The sequence below is a fragment of the Anastrepha obliqua genome, chromosome 2 (genome assembly GCF_027943255.1).
Source record: "Anastrepha obliqua isolate idAnaObli1 chromosome 2, idAnaObli1_1.0, whole genome shotgun sequence".
In the NCBI taxonomy this organism is placed as follows: domain Eukaryota; kingdom Metazoa; phylum Arthropoda; class Insecta; order Diptera; family Tephritidae; genus Anastrepha; species Anastrepha obliqua.
The window spans coordinates 109,370,903-109,388,913 of NC_072893.1; the positions used below are offsets into that span (position 1 = coordinate 109,370,903).

Below are 18,011 nucleotides of genomic sequence, written 5' to 3' on the forward strand. Positions count from 1 at the left end.
TAGGTTCGAATCTCGGCGAAACACCTAAATGAAGAAAACGTTTTTTCTAATAACGGTCGCCCCTCGGCAGGCAATGGCAAACCTCCGAGTGTATTTCTGCCTTGAAAAAGCTCCTCATAAAAAATATCTGCCGTTCGGAGTCAGCCTAAAACTGTAGGTCCCTCCATTTGTGGAACAACATCAAGACGCACGCTACGGATAGGAGGAGGAGCCCAGCCAAACACCCAAACACGCACCAATTACCGTTGTTACGTGTCGACATTTTACGGGGCAAATTGTTAAATGTCTTGCGCTTCTTAAAATGTTGCATAGCATTCTTCATGTGCGTTTCACACGCACATTCTCTCTCAAACGTCGCATAACTTCCAAATAATATTCTTTATTTACCGTAGAACCATTTGGAATGAATTCCGAGTGCACAACACCATGATAATCAAAGAAAACGAGTGGCATGACTTTCACTTTTGATCGACTTGGACGTGGTTTTTTTTGGGTTTCGGCTCATGTGGATAGCGCCATTCAGCCGTCTCTTGACTGGGTTACATGTCAAACTCATATACCCACGTCTCATCACCTGTTATGATGCTCTGGATAAAGCGTTTCCACGGCAGTCGGTTCTACGTTACCGAAACGACCCGGATGTATATCCGGCCAGGGATTGCCACTCTAGCAGTATTCCCCGTATGTAAGTATGGGAGATGTCTATGCTGCTACAACAACAACATGCGGTGGATAAACACTGGGTCCGAATTCACTTGCTCAAGCATGTCTTCAGCCTCCTTCTTCCGATGAATTTTTTGAAAAAAATTCAACTCTCTTGGAACGAGTCGAGCAGCCACGGGTCTCATGCCCAATTGATGGTGTAAAATGTTGCGAATTGATTCGTAAGACACGCCAAGGTCACGAACTACCTCCGTCAAACTTAAATGATAGTTTTCCAGCACCATTTCCTTGACTTTGTCGACGTTTTCATCCGTTGAAGACGTTGATGCGACGACCAGATCGGGGTAAATCATATGTGCAACGCGCACTTTTTAAATGAACAATTCCCGATTATTTTTTGAGAGAATATAAGTCGCATTTCAAATGGACTTGAAGTCTTGTTTCACGCACATGGTTCTATCACGGTTTTTGTTACAATGGCTAAATAAAACTGTCCTACACTGCTTACTCAACACGATCCCACGATAACCAACTTTAAAGTTTTGAATTTTGGGCGAAAGTGCAACAAGTTAATCAAACATATCTACACTAATATTATAAAGAGGAAAACTTTGTTTGTTTGGTTGTAATGAATAGGCTCAAAAACTACTGGACCGATTTTAAAAATTCTTTCACCATTCGAAAGCTACATCATCTAAGAGTAACATGGATTATATTTTATTTTGGAAATAGGTCTCGAGATATAGGTCAAAACGTGGACCCGGGTAACCTTCGGACGTGTATGTACAATATGGGTATCAAATGGAAGCTGTTGGTGAATGCTTTAGTCCAGAGTATTTTTTATACCGCTCCATGACTAGGGTCTCGAGATAGAGACCAAAACGTGGACCCTAGAATGTGTTTGTATAATATGGATATCAAATTGAAGCTGTTGGTGAATGCTTTAGTACAGAGTATTTTTCATGCCGCTCCGTGACTGGGGTCTCGAGATATAGGTCAAAACGTGGACCCGGGTAACCTTTGGTTGTGTATGTACAATATGGGTATCAAATGAAAGCTGTTGATAAGTGCTTTAATACGGGGTAATTTTCATACCTATTGATGACTAGGGTCTCGAAATATATGCCAAAACGTGGACCCGCCGTGTCTTTGCACCGAATTAAACCAAACTTACGCACATTGTTAAGTATTGAAAATGGGTTTCGTAAAGTTTGGTTGTAATTCGGAGCACTGGCAACGGGTACAGCGTTCTTTTGAACCAGCCATAATGCCGCTTACTTTTTTAACGCTTGGGCGGAACTGAACTGTCAAATTGACAGTGTGAGTTACAATGTGTCAATATTTCTTTCTGATTTGGATGCCATAAGGAAAAAACGTAAGTGCAACATGTAAAAATTGTTTGTGAATTTTTTTGGAGTGGATTTTGGAACAGTGAATAATTTCTTACGAAATTTGAGAATTTAATGTGAAATTCGAATGTTCAAATGAAATTATGTGTTCGTGGAAAAAATTTTTTTTTTCGTTTTTTTTTGAAAAATATAAATGGATAATGGTTAAAAAAGCTCCAATGCTTAATAAAACATATAAATTGAAACGAAAAATTCATGGATGATCAGGAAAAAAGACGATTGTTTATTCATATGCGTTGATTTGAAATTTAAAAACAATCTTCTTTTTTTCCTGATTTTCAATTTATATTTTATATTTACTCAAAAACAAATAGAAAAACAAAAAATATTGTTTATGCCAAAGCGCTTGAATAAAGAATAAAGAAATAAATAATATGAAAATCATATATTTTCTGTTCTAAACCATATCTATTCTATTTTAGTGTGCCCAGCGAAGGGGGCCGGGTTTGCTAGTTATGTATAAAACGACCTCAAAATTATTTCTGTCCCTAGACTTCTATAGCAGAGTTTAACTATGATAGTAGCTGGTTTGTAATGTAACTTCCTACCTAAAAGGGAATTCTTAACACTTTCCTAAAACAGATATAACGAAAATTCATTAAAATAGGCAGTTGAAAGTTTAAATTATGACACCTCCGAAAGGCATGTGGATTTTTCGTTGGGAACTTCTGTTGCCACTTTCATGATTTAATTTTTGTATTTTTCCTTTTGTTTATACTATCCATTGACTAATACTTCCTGGGGGCCCAAGAAAATCGCACGAAAGTTGTTGTTTCATATAGTTCACCCGCTTTTTAACAAAAAAATATGTTTGGCCTCCAGTGAAGATTTTCGTCAAACCGGACTGGCCCTCAATGTATTAAAACTCGTCATTACACCAAAAATACGAGTAGTAAAACGCCTTCTATTGGTCATTATTTACCTTCATTATGCAGATATAGAATATTTTTCCTTCATCTTAGTTGTTTCTTTTTCTTTCTAACCCATTTTTTACCCGCGAACACATTCTGCCGACGCACACTCAATCTGAAATTTAAACTGACGGAATAAGTTTCAACAAGGGTGCAAATTTAAAATTCATGCTTTGTGTAAATAGTTGTTTACCTATTGAAGTACAATTCGTACTGTTTTTTGTTTAATTTTCTTGTACGAGCACAATCATATTTTTGATTGCTAAATTTTTAATTATTTTCCGTTAACCATTTGATAAAAAAAAGAGTTTATTGCTAACATAGTATTGGCAAAATACTTAAAAGATATAAATTGGGAAATTTCAGGAAACCTCTGTACATCATTCCGTACTTACATTGTAAATCATATTTTCAACAGCAAATCATATATTTTAATAGAAAACACTATTTATTCATACAATCCACCATCTCACGTTAAGCGCACCAATAAATTGCCAATGAGCAAAGCTAAACACTCACTAAACGACCATTCAAGCCACTTCGTAATGCGAGTGCCTCATAGAAATACTCGTACGGCAGTACAATTTGAATTTCACTTAACGAATACTTATACAAATCTGACCATGTTTACCAAGATAACTTCACGAACGCCGAAGAAAAAAAAATGGTTTGAAATGCTAATTAGCAAGCAAATCGGTAGTAGAGAAGTTCATACCAATTCGCAAGAGGTTTGCTGCTCAATGGCTGTTATCAGCTATGGAGCGCAAATAAATGCCCAAAATGAAAAAAATAATGGTTCGAAGCACGTGTGTTGCAATGCGAGATTACAAATGCATTAATTAAGAAAAGTAAATATGTTATAACGAAGTTATAAAAATGCTATATGACTAGACAAATAGACATACATACATACATTGTGATCTACTTACACTAGGCAGGAAAATTCTGTGCTCAGTGTTTTTTACAATATTTTATAAATTTGTTTACCTTAATTGTTTGACAAAACACAAGATATCTTTGGGAATTTATTGGAAACACCGATGTTTAAGCCAGTCACGTTTATTACTTTACTAACCTAGCAGTCCTGCTTTGAACACTGTGCAGAATACAAGGTTAGGTTAGGTTTGGCAACCGCATCGCACATAGAGACAACGATGCCACTTAGACCACGAAATGAGTCCGTTGTGAGCCGCGGGGACTGGGCTACATTTCCCTCTCCATATTGAACCATCCGGGGCTTTTGACAAAGCGTAAAAGGTTGTTGATGCCTAAAGTGTATAGATTATCTATATTCGTTAAGAATTAGGATTTTAAAAATCGGTTCCTGCTTCTGGCTAGAGCTGGGCATGTGCAAAAAAGGTATTGAATTGTTTCCAACTCCTCCTCATTTCTGCAGCTACGACAGAAATCATGCGTGTAAACGCCTTATCTCCTTGCATGATTTCCTATGAGACAATGTCCTGTGAGGGCCCCTACTAAGGTCCTGATTTGAAGTCTATTCAGTTTTATAATACCTTTGGACAGACGTAAATTTACCCTTTGCCATGTTTGCCTAGCAATTTCACAGGTGTTAACGCTAATCCATCTTTGATTTGTAGACCTGATTAATGCGTCCTTAATGAGAAGCTTACAAGTTGCGAGAAGTATCTCCATAAAATTACTTATGTCTGGCAAACAGGTACCTTCTCTTGTAAGTTGGTCTGCCCTACAGTTCCCTGGTATATCTCTGTGGCCTGGAACCCAGCATAAGATTATACGATATTGTTTGGCCATCTCATTTAGAGATTCGCGACAACGTAAGACACTCCTTGATGTTGTTTGGAATGCATCCAGGGCTCGTAGGGCAGCTTGGCTGTCTGATAGAATGCAGATATCCGTTGATGATATTCTGTTTATCTTTAACCATTTTAAGGCTTCATGAATAGCGTTTATTTCCGCTTGAAAAACGCCACAGTGATCCGGTAGTTTAAAGCATTCACTAATAGAAAGCTCTTCGCAAAATAACCCTGATCCTATACCGGTATCCATTTTAGACCCGTCCGTGTAGGTCTTAACGGGTGTGTTGGGTGTTGGATCTTCTTCAAGCCATTCCAGTCTAGAAGGGATTTTCATTAGGAAATTTCTTTCGAAGCAAAGAATGGGAGGGTGATAATCACAGTCACTGGGTATATCCGCGTAGGAGTCTAAGATGGTTGAATGTCCCTGTGTGACAGCCTTCCATTGTGTGCTCGCTTTGAGCCTTACAGCGGAGCAGGCCGCTGAGTATTTGAGATATAGGGGTGACAGATGTAGCATGATGTCCAAAGCCATGGATGGCGTGGTTTTCATGACGCCACATATTGCTAATTCCGCTGATCTCTGCACCTTATTCAATAAATTAGAATAGGGTTTTTTCTGCATAGCACACCACCAGACAACATTTCAATATAGAAGAATGGGTCTGACGACAGCAGTGTAAAGCCAATGAGCAACCTTAGGTTTAATTCCCCAGGTCTTACCTAAAGCTCTCTTACAGGCATAAAAAGCTAGGTTCGCTTTCCTGACTCTTTCTAAGATGTTTGACTTCCAGGTCAGTTTCCTATCTATGATTAGTCCCAAGTACTTGGTTTCTTCCGAAAGCACAAGAGCTTCCCCCTTGAGCATAATTGGACTTAGTTGAGGGATTACATGCAGAATACAAAGGTGTGCATCAAACCGAATGTGGGTAATCAGCTGATTTGCTGACGTAATAAGGGCATCAGCGGCTTGTTTACATAAGAAGTCGGCAAGAACTCAGATTGTGTTAATCAATGCAGAGTTTGCCCAAGTTTATTTGTTGCCATCTGAACAACGACTGATGGGAAGAGCGTAAGAATACGAGTGAAATGAGCGGTCGCAATTCTGTTGTCAAGTCCCCTTTGACATACTAGCCAAAGTTAGTACTTTCGCAATTTTGTTTCAGATAACCAAATCTTGTATTCACTTATCTTGTAGAGTATTTGTATTTTCTTTCGCTATCCTTTCTTTAGCTGAAATTTGACAATAGCCCAGCAAATTTTTGTATTTGTAAAATCGATGTCACCTTGTATTAATGCGCTTTGCTCTGGTTTAAACGTCTAGAATCAAGTAATGTCGGATGATTCTAAAGAGAAAGTGTGGAAGTGAAATATTTTCGAATGAATCTAAAGGGTCTTTCGAAAAATGCACTCAAATGCAAATTTAGATTCTTTCAGGTTTCACTATTTTTTTTAATCAAAATACGGCTCTTAACAATTATATGTGAAAAATGGCATAATTAAAATGCCCTCCATGAGCACGTCTACAAGTGAAATCCGCAAAATAATCGATTCATGAATGCCCAATTGTTGGGATATCAGCAACGCTTGCGCTACAGCAGCAATATTCTCAACAGAACGTCCAGTTTTTCGTCTGCCAATTCTTTTTTTATCCAGAATCGGTTTTCCAGCAACATTTTAATTGTCGATTCATTGGGACAATTATTTCCACCAAAAACATCATGAATTTTGTGATATGTGGTTCTTAAAGATCGACCATTTTCATAATAAGTTTCAATAACTTTAACGCGTTGTTTTATCGACACCAAAAACAGCGACTAAATACCTAGGTATTGTTGTGGTTAGCAAACTGTCATGTAGATGAAATGTGGAAGAAAGAGTAAAAAAGCCTCCAATACCTTATACGCATGCAGACGAATGCTCGGTAAGTCTATGGGCTTATTTTTTCGACTCACAGATTTGATATATCAGGTCAGTCCATAAGTTCGTGCGTATTTTACCCATAATTTCACTTTTGTACGATTTTTGCATACAAAAAATTATTCGCGGAATTATAACGGCACTATTTATATTTGCTTTGATATATTGTGCATTCAACAAGTGATTTTAATCGCAGATAGAAGCACGTGTTGTTAAAAAATAAAATGGAATCTTCGAACGCGTATAAGAAGCATATTTTGTATTTTTTTTATAAAAGTGGTAAAAATGCAACTGCTGCTGCCGAAATAAACACTGTTCACGCAGAAGATACCGTGAGTGTAAGGACTGCGCAAAAGTGGTTTCCAAAATTCCAAAGTGGTAACTGCGACGTGGAGAATGCCCCGCGCGCTGGTCGTCCTGAATTTATATTGCATGAGCATTTGACTGTTGACCAAAAACAAAAACCTGTTGATGATTTTGAGCAATGGTTGGCTGTAGAGCAACAAACCAAAATTTTTGCATCGATAGTGACAAGAGATGGAACATAGATCCATCTTTTCACTCCGCGATCAAACCTTTCGCCATCCGAGTGGACAGCAACTGGTTAACCTCGTCCAAAGCGCCCAAAACCGCAACAATCGGCTGGAAAGGTCAAAGCCTCGGCATTTTGAGATGTACAGGGTTGGCCATATTAAACTGACCCATTGAGTAACCCTATAACTTTTTACTGTAATTTCAGATCAGCTAATGACATACCGCGTTGGAAGCGTCAGTCGAAGGAGATTTATACCATGAAACAGTGCACCCCAATAGAACGCGCTGAAATTTTTCAGCTGTACATTCAAAATTCCTTCTCGATTGTAAAAACGCAACGTGCGTGGAGAAAAAAAAATAAAGTGAAAAGTGCGCCGTCAAAGAACGCAATCAAGCAAATGCACAAAAGATTTTTGTCTTCCGGCACTGTGGCTAATACCCGACGTCCAAATAAAAAGCGGCCAAGACGATCTAACGAAAATATCGCGGCCGTACGAGCCAGTATCGAGTCATCGCCGCGAACGTCAGGTAATCGTCGTTCTGCTCAGTTGGACATCCCTCGGACCACTCTACGACGTATCATTCGTTTGGATTTGGGGATATTCCCGTACAAAATACAACTAAATCAACAACTGTTGCCGGCCGACAAGCCTCGTCGCTTGGAATATGCCAATTTTGTCGTCCGAATGGCCCAAACTGATGAGGATTTTTGGCATCAAATTATTATGAGTGATGAGGCCCATTTCTCCTTGAACGGAACCGTAAATAAGCAAAATTGCCGTTTCTACGCCACTGAAAACCCTCAAATTATTGAAGAGGTACCTCTCCACGACCAAAAAGTTACAGTCTGGTGTGGCATTTGCACTGATATGGTCATTGGGCCGTTCTTCTTTGAAAATGGTCAACACCAACCATTGACCGTCAATCAAGAGCGTTATCGGGCCATGATAACCGATTTTGTGATGCCGATTGTTCGTGAAAATGGTATGGAGCACTTCTGGTTTCAGCAAGATGGCGCACCACCACACACAGCACGAGCCACCGTCAACTTATTGAAGACTTTGTTCCCTGGCCGTTTGATATCAAAAAGCGGCGATTTTGACTGGCCGCCACGATCACCGGATTTGACGCCACCGGACTTTTTTCTTTGGGGCTATTTGAAATCTAAGGTTTACGTCAACAAGCCAAAGACACTAGGCGCACTTAAGGCCAATATCCGACGGGAAATAGCCGCCATATCGGCCGAGACGCTGGCCAAAACTATGGAAAACGCCGAAAAACGGGCACATTACGCTATACGAGCTAAGGGCGACCACTTGCGCGATATCATATTCAAAAAGTGATGTAAACGAATCTCCTTGAACTAAATTAAATGTTTTTCACAATGAAACACAAAAAAATGTTTCTTTTTCCATATTTTTTTAATAATCACATGGGTCAGTTTAATATGGCCAACCCTGTACATGGTGCTCCTACATCCACCGTATTCGTCAGATTTGGCTACCAGCGACTACTGGCTACTCGCAGATCTAAAAAACTGCTCGCTGGTAAGCAATTTCAGTCGAATGAAGAGGTTATCCCTGAAACTGAGGCCTATTTTGAAGCAAAAGATAAATAGTTCTACGAATGTGGTATTGAAATATTGAACGGCACTGGAATGATTGCGTTGTTCTTCACGTGTTTTCTTTGTTAGATCCGGGACTTTTCAGCCCATGTGTTATAGTTCATTCCTTAGGAAAAGCCATATGAATCAAAGTTCCAAACTTTGTACGAATTTCAGAAAAATTTCTTTCATATAATACTTTTTAATCAGAGTATGCAGAAGACTTTTGAATACGCAATTTTATAGCCCAAATTGAAGTATTTCAAAAATCGAATTGATTTTCAGATGTGCATTCGTTATACATATAAGATATTCGCCCCTTGAATGCAAGAATTCTTTTGAATTTTTATCAAGTTATGTGGGGAAAAAGTGTTCCGGATTAATATGAAATGAATTTTTGAACTCTGTCAATATTTTCTGGTACAACGACAGATTAAATCCGTCTTATTAGCATTTTGCAGTGGAAATATATGAGGATTAATTTCATTTAAAATGGAAATTAGCTTATCGTTGCATTCTCGTCATAATAATGCACTTCGAACGTCATAATCTTAAATCATAGGGGCCGTTCAAGTATTACGTAAGCAGATTTATTACAATTATTTACCCCCCCATCCCCCTTGTCAGAAAAAGTAAGCAAAGCTTTTACCCCCTCCCCCCATGCTTACGTAAACATTTTTCAATTAAAAATGTATTTTTTTATATTATAATTATAATGTTATAATTATAATTTTAAAAATAAGAAAATAGATTTAGAATAGAGATTAGATTTTAATGATGCAGTATTCAACATAGAGTAAGGGACAAAAATATTATAATCTTACGAACATAACAAGCTTATTTAAAATTTTTGGTACACATATTAAATTCAAATTGACAGTCTTCAGTCCATGAAACCCGAATCCATGATTCTAAGTTTTCGATGACATTGGATTGCTTCGATTGCTGCTCCGTGTTGTGAGTCTGCTCACTTTCATCCGATTTTGGAATGTCTACGTCGTTCTCATCGAGCCATTCAACATCATGGTGCTCTAAATTTTGAATAATGCACATCAGTTCATTAGCACGACGAGCAGCGACTCTTACAGGTCTAACTTTCCTATCAGTGTGCGTGTTTACTTTTTTATGGATCTTCTCGATGTGACGATTTAGTGACTTGATGGAAGCATGATAAAGACCACACGTTTTGCATGTTCGACTTCATAGCCTCAATTTTACCATGACAAAAATAATCGTAGGACATTTGCAGGAAATCTTTGAGTGAAGCACTTAAGCGTAGAGCTAAATTGACTGGAAGATCAAGAAATTGCTCTCCTTCATCCAAAACCAAGTCATCAACTGTTTGTTTTACTTTTATAGGTGGTGGAAGAAACCTGTTATCTAGTAATCTGAATAGGCCACTTCTTGGACGACAGCATTCTGTATTTCTACATTTCACAATTTGAAGCAAGTATTGGCTTTCACACAGATGTTCTGAATACCATTTAATGTCTGGAAAGTCAGGAACATCTTGTTGACCTGCCCCAACATATTTTGCAGTAATTTCCATTGAACTCCATACTTCAGCAAATACATTTCCTGCAAATTCGAAATTAGATCTTTCTAAATGTTCATCAATTGTAACCCCACGTTCATCCAAATGAGACCCAAAATGGTCATGAGGCAATATTAAACCAGCCAGTTCCCGACTAAGAGGAGCCATTCTGCGCTCTACTCTGTTGTACGCACTTCTTCCAGGAGCATTGGTAGCTAAAAACAATGCATCGAGATCATATCGCTTAAAGTGTTGTATAGCAAACCCTATGACTTTTTCATAACGCGGATTTTCATCTGGCCCTCCATCAACCGTCATGATTACCACTGGTTTTACTAGTCCATGGTCAGTTTTAGCTAATGGTCGAAACTCTTCAAGTTCGAGAAGCGTCTCGAAATCCTGAGCACGAGTATTAGCAGTAGATGAACTATGCTTTTCACTTCGAATAGCGATGTATGTTGGTCCAGAATATCCAACGGCTTCCGGTTGTCCTAGCATACTGGAAGTGATTTTGATAACAGCATAAACAAATGGTATTAATTTAGGACGCTCAGCGATTACCCAATCGTGGTCAGATAATTTGATTCTATATTCCATGTGCATTAGAAAAGGTGCTTGCTTATTTGTCGCAGTTACGCCAATAGGGACTCGAGCTTTTTCATCTTGGGTGTCTAGGGTGTCTGTCTGTTCCGGATAAAGAAATTATTTCATCGCGCCTAGGGCCTGCAATCCCGGATTCGATAGTCTCGCTCGGTCGCCAGCTTGATTTCTTGATTTAACGTATTACCGGTTTCTCAGAGACTCTATTATTATCGGACCCTGTCAAAATTTTTGGCTATATCACCCGATTATAAAAAAACGAAAAGTCCAAATAAAAAAAAAATTGTTGTCACAACAGCCAGATTCACCTGACTCATTATGTACGGCTACCAGTACGTGTACTGCAGTATACTGCAGTGTCGACAACCTGGCTCACTATAAACGTACTCTAAAGCGAGTGCCTAAACGTATGCGTGTATATTTGCGGGAATCCCCGAAAATGCGTTTCGTTTTCAAGCATAGACAATGTGAGGGTTGCCATTCGTGTAAAAAAGTAAATAACTACCAATGACGTAATCATCATCTAGACTCCCCTACCCCCATGTCATCCAAAATAAGCAAAACAAAGACCCCCCCACCCCCGCATAGTGCTTACGTAATACTTGAACGGCCCCATAGCATGAAAATTTACACAAATCAATTAAATTGTTGCTGACCCACAATTTTCGAACAGCAGCAACCAACACAAATTGAGGTGAAATGATAAGGTTATAGTCGAAAAAGTCAAACTTTCCAATATAAAACTCAATTAGTACCTAGCAACACTTAGGGTTCCAATTCTCACAACAGGCGTATGAATAAAAGTAATAACAATAACTATATACATATATATAATTGGCGCGTACATCCTTTTTGGGTGTTTGGCCGAGCTCCTCCTCCTATTTGTGGTGTGCGTCTTGATGTTGTTCCACAAATGGAGGGACCTACAGTTTCAAGCCGACTCCGAACGGCAGATATTTTTTATGAGGAGCTTTTTCATGGCACAAATACACTCGGAGGTTTGCCATTGCCTGCCGAGGGGCGACCGCTATTAGAAAAACGTTTTTATTAATTTTGGTGTTGTCACCGAGATTCGAACCGACGTTCTCTCTGTGAATTCCGAATGATAGTCACGCACCAACTCATTCGGTTACGGCGGCCGCCGTATAACTGCTGAAGTAAAAACTAACGTTCTTTAAGTTTATTTTTTCACAATACATGTTCATATCTTTATCATATAAGCCATTTTGTTTTTAAATAGCTGCAAGCTACTGCATCTACCGTTAGATGACCAACAAGCACAGATGTATATTATTTTGTGGTTTATTAAAATAAATAAGTAAGCAAATATTTGTTAAGGCGAAGAAAATATTTGTAAGTATTGAAAGTGCCGAAAAAAAATGCAAACATAAACAGGAAATCGGAATTACGAAAATAAATACACCTGCCACGACATGCACCGTACTGCGGAAGGCATGGCGTATGAGTAATATGCAATGCGCAATGCATACAAAAAACGCATGCAAAAGCATTCAGCCATAGATGCACATACATATGCATGTATGTGCACCTGAACACACGTTTATTCATACTTAAGTAGTATAATATTATTGAAGAAACCAGAACAAAAAGTGAACAAAATTACGTAAAATAATTGGAAAGAAACTTATGTAAGACCAAAGATTCACCCCGTAAGTGTAGGAGGAGGAACGAAAATCCAATGGTTGTACAGTGGAGGCAATGTCTATAGTTGATAGAGATGAAAAGTAAGAAACAAACAGAAAATGACAAAATAGACTGATTAGTTAAAAAGTAAATTGGAAAATTGATTGAATGAAAAAAGGAAAAGTAATAAAAAAATATAATATTATAAACTTTTTATCATTAATACCATGCACAGGATTTTTTTTCTACTTTTTTTATTTTTCCCTTAGAGACACATTTACATACATACAACTAGTATTGTGCAAAACCCAATAACATATTTGAGGCTATTGATTCTCTTAATTCCAGAAATTAAAAATGCATTCTTACCTGTAAACGAAATTCTCACTTATTAGTTTGGGGAAAACGAAATACATGTTTTTTGCGTGAAATTCAAAACTTTATTTAATTCTCCGTAGGGCACCCGGGCATGGCCAGACTGGCTTTTTCGACTTTGGACGTGAATTTAACATATTTCTATTATAAATTTAATTTTGTATCGATTTATGGATATAAACTTTTAAAAAAGATCCTCGAACAGGACGAAAAAAGACCAAACCCGGGTGCCCAAACGAAGGTTTTAAAAAAGGTGTCCAACGGAGGATTAAGATATTTCGGATTGTCCGATTTGGGTCAAATATGCACCTTTTTGTTGTATAATTTGTTGCCATTTTAAAATTAGCTTCATAGTACCTCTCTTATGAAAGTATTGTAATCAATTTTCACAATCTTCTCTTGGTACCGATTTCTTATCACTCAGAAGGTTTTGCAATGAGAGAAAAAGATGGTAATCGCTTGGTGCCAGGTCCGGACTTCATTGTGGATGCATTAAAACTTCCCAACTAAGCTCCTGGAGTTTTTGCCGAATCACTACAAACGTGTTTGGCCTTGCGTTGGCCTGATGGAACACAACACGCCTTGTTGGCCAATTCTGGACGATCGCTAGCTTCAAACGGTCCAGTTTTTGATAATGCCATAGTGATCTAAATTTAGTGTTTGGCCATACGGAAGCAACTCATAATAAATTATTCCTTTCAAGCCCCATTAAATACACAGTGGAACCATCCTGGCCGTTAGCCCGAGTTTGGCTACCGTTTGTGCTGCTCCATCACGCTTTGAGCACGGTCGTTTTCGCACAATATTGCCGTATATGGCCCATTAATCATCACCAGTTACTATTCGTTTAGGAAATGGGTCGATTTCATTCCGTTTGGCCAAGGTTTTACAGATGAAAATACAATCCATCATGTTTTTTGGTGTTATTGGTATGTCACAGTATGGCAAACATCGAGCTGCTTTTTGAATCCAGCTTTGCGCAAATGGTTTAAGGGGGTATTTTAGTCTAGAAATTTGAAAAAATCGAAAAATTTTTTTTTTCAAACTTTGATAGTTTAACTATTCAAAAATATCTCCCTAAAAGGATTTTTCAAAATTCGAATTATTTTCGAAGCTACAACTATTTTAGTTGTTAGACAGCTGGACTGGTTTGAGCGGTCGGCGAACTTTAAACCTGTTTTTCTCGAAACTACTTCTTTCGATACGGTCGGCACGATATCTCAAGTTCTAATCAACCGATTTGCTTGGAATTTGTCATGAATATTCCTTAAATATATCTCTATCGTATGAAGCTCGAAAAACTGGAAATTTCAATTTTTTAATATTTTACAATTCGAGAAAGCTTAAAAATAAGAGAAAAATCGACCTCAATTTTTTGAGTAGCCGCCATTTTATGGAAAAATTTTTTTTCCCCGTTTTTTCTGGTTCATACGATAATGACATTCATATTAATTAAGAATTTGTATTTTTTTTTTCAGATGACCACAAGGGTAGAAATCGTGACGACGGGGACACTGCCTTTTTTCCCCCCTTCCACTTCAAGGACGCATAACTCCATGAAAATTCAATTTTTTTTTTTTCAAATTTATTTTGTGTGCTCCTAATATATGAATAAATAAATGATAAAAAAATGTATCGTAAAAATATCAATAGCTTTTTTTTTTTTTAATCGTCAAAAAATGCTCGAAATTCGGGCCTCTAGACTAGAATACCCCCTTAAGGGGTTATATACAGTTAGAATTTTCAAAAAATCGATTTTGTTTTTATTTTATTTTCTTAATGTACATATATTTAAGAATGCACACAAAAAATTTAATATCGTTCCGGTGAATATTTTCGAAGTTACACGCAAATTTGAAAAGGCGTTTCAGAGAATTTCGACCCTATGTAAAGTGCTTTTCAAACTTTAAACGCGTTTTTCTCAAAACCGTGTTTTCGAAGTCGGTGGACACGATTTTTTAAAAACGGCTAAACCGATCGTCTTGAAATTTTAACACAACCTTCTCGGATATATTCTCCAGGTATTAATTGAAGGAATAAGAATTCTGATGATTTTTTCTATTTTTTTACGCAATTTTTCGCGAACATTTTTGTAGAAAAATCGATTTGTTTTCCTTCGATTACTACTTTATTTTTATTTATCCACAAAAAGAATCTAATTGGTTTTTCGATTTCAGATAATCCAAACCGGAGATATTTTGTCGGATGACGCTTGGGAGATCATCTACAGGAGCCGTACACTTCAATATTATCACTAACTTTACGTGCTATAATTAACTTTAAAGTAGACATTATTTGAATAATTAAAAATTGTATTTGTTTAATAAATTCTCAAAAAAACGTGATTTTTCAGCCTTGCACGTGTATATAACCCCTTAAAACTGTTTCACGGTTGATCTTTAACTGCTGAGTGATGCTACGACGACTAACCATAGAAAAACTTTAAAATGTACCGAATTTTCTCTTTGTTGACTTCCATTGTTAACACCCTGTAACTCACAACTAAATAGAGCAAACAAAAAACAGCAAACGAATCTTTTTAATGTGAAATATCACCTTGAGCATACGAGCATACATTTTAAATTGTTGGATCTATTCTGTTTCGATCACTACAGCCATCTGACGAGAAAATAATGTATTTCTTTTTTCCCAACATTTCTTTTTTCCCAACCTAATATTTTATGGTACATGAAATTTTAATGGGGATTCACCCGAAAAAATGTGTCGGCTTGCATATATAAATTCTATACATAGAGGTGAGCAATTTTTAAATTTTTTTAGGAAAGCAGTCATCGCCAGCGTCAGACGGGTATCTCGAGGCAACTGGATAATAATTTCTGTTAGTTATAAGTTCACATATAAGATTATTTACATTTTCGAGCTTAACTCCCAATCCGAAAACGAGATTAGCCATATAAAATTTCTCTCCCGAAATCCGAGATTATAAAATAATCTTAGATTATAAAATACTTTTTTCTGTATTTTCTGTGTTGTCCATAATTATTATTAAGTAACGATGAGTAAGGAGAAACGTCAATGTAAAAACTAAAAAAAAAAAAACAAAGAAAAGACGTTTGTAGACGTAACTCTAATAAAAGTTTTGTTGGATATTATTAATAATTATGCACTCCGGCCGCTTTTTCCTGTTATTGCTTAGTATAAAATGTAGTTTCCAATTTCATGTGCGCATTGCTGCCATAATTTTTTTCAACCTCGCTAGACGTCGTTTACGAATTTCCTTCAACTGTCTGTTACTAGCAGCAAATTGCGCAATTAAATTAACTATTGCTTCTCTTTGTCTGTTCTTCATATCGTTAGTAATAATTAAACAGACCAAAAACAATAAAATATTCCACCAAACCAATTTATTTGAAGAAATACCTTTTTAAACAGCTAATCTGTTGATTCAATTACTGCATGTGTAAACATACTTTTAGAGTTCTGTTAGAGGGGGAGTTGAACAAGGTTTTCCTTGCTCTTGTAGCAGCTTATGGAGTCCTGCTTAGAGCGGTGAAGCCATTAATCGTCATCATTGTCAATCTCAGCTAGCGGTAGGTCCAAGAAACGGACTGTTTCGACAGGGTGGGGCTAAAGTGAGGAACATTTTTTTATTCTCCTTAAACGAGGAGCATAAGGGTCTCGCTGGTGTTCGTCCCTGGCTACAAAATTGGAATTGCATAGTTAAACATCGGTCGACCAATTGCTTTGTATGCTGCGATTTACGTTTCTTTGTATTTGCCACAAGCTAGCGATTTGAAAACTTTACAGCTTTCCCACGGAACAATCCGAATTTATATCCGGTCAATAACTGTTACTTTAACAGCACTCCCCACTAATATATAGCAAATTGTTTCCCGCGTTTCTGGATTAGGGCATAATTTATATGAGTACCATGGTATTAAGGACTGTGGCGGTACTGCACGAATACACTTTGTGGAAGTCTTCACTATTATTATTATTAGAAGGCCATCACGCACTGCGACCAGAGCTGATCTATTGTGAAAGGCCTATTTTGTAACCCTAGAGTTTTAGGCTTTTTAGAAATTTTAGCACAGTTTTGGGTTTGTTGTTCCAAAGATTGCATGGAGATACTACGATACCACCAAGGTGGTGAAGTCTTTGTCTGCCCAACGCAGGACACTCACAAAGCACATGTTCTGAGCTTTCTATGTCCATTTCGCAAAAGCGGCAGACATTGGTCTCGGATAGACCAATATTGTTTAGATGGTACCTCAGGCTGCAGTGACCTGTAAGGTATCCGGTTAAAAGACGCAGATCTACTCTGTTTAGTGAGAGAAGTTTGTCAGATATTCCTTTGTTGGGACTTAGGAATAGTTTGGCTTGACGCTGACCGGCACAGTTTAGCCAGTGTGCGGCAAGTTTTCTTTCCTCCCATTTCCAAAGGAATTCATTAATGTGGCCTTTTGTCAGTCCACAGAAAGGCTCAGGACCAGTAAGTTGCATATTTGCTCCTTATTTTGCAAGGTCGTCAGCCATTTCATTTCCCTCATGTCCTTCATGTCCCGGAATCCAACATAGTGTTACTATGTTGAGGTTTCCTAACGTGTTTAGAAGGTTTAGGCAATCGTTTACCAATTTAGAGGTGATGGTTGTAGATAGAAGGGCTTTTAAAGCCGCTTGGCTATCTGAAAGTATGTAGATGTGAGTACCTCTCATTTTCCTTCTAAGGCATTCTCTCACACATATTTCAATGGCATGTATTTCTGCCTGGAATATTGTTGGGTAGGATCCCATCGGAATCGATTTTTTGAATTTGGGCCCATTGATTCCTGCCCCTGTTCTACCATTTTCCAATTTTGACCCATCAGTAAACCATAGCTGGGAGCCAGGTTTGAAGGTGATAGAGTTACTTCTCCAGTCTGTTCGTTCATTGATTATAACTTGGAAGTTCCTGAAGAGTATTGGTTTGGGTGATAGTATATCATCCCTATGAAGAATGGGACTATGTAGGAAGTCTTCTAAGATCTTTAAATGTCCTTTCATATCCCCACTTTTAAGTTCAGATATACCTTTTAATCTTAA

The 18,011-nt window shown here is 37.7% G+C and overlaps 1 protein-coding gene across 5 annotated transcripts in view; it reads right to left on the reverse strand.

Annotated features, from left to right (window-relative positions):
- LOC129238841 (inositol hexakisphosphate and diphosphoinositol-pentakisphosphate kinase) overlaps positions 1 to 18,011 on the reverse strand; it is a 104,515-nt gene that overhangs the window by 73,844 nt on the left and 12,660 nt on the right. The window contains exon 3 of one of the 5 annotated variants that reach the window (XM_054874047.1): positions 12,617 to 12,672. The exons of 3 other annotated variants lie outside the window; for them this stretch is intronic. In XM_054874047.1, the coding sequence (XP_054730022.1) occupies positions 12,617 to 12,672 (56 nt within the window). Of the gene's footprint in view, positions 1 to 3,378; positions 3,466 to 12,616; positions 12,673 to 18,011 lie in introns of those variants that run through there. One more of the 5 variants, XM_054874051.1, reaches the window with a different exon arrangement.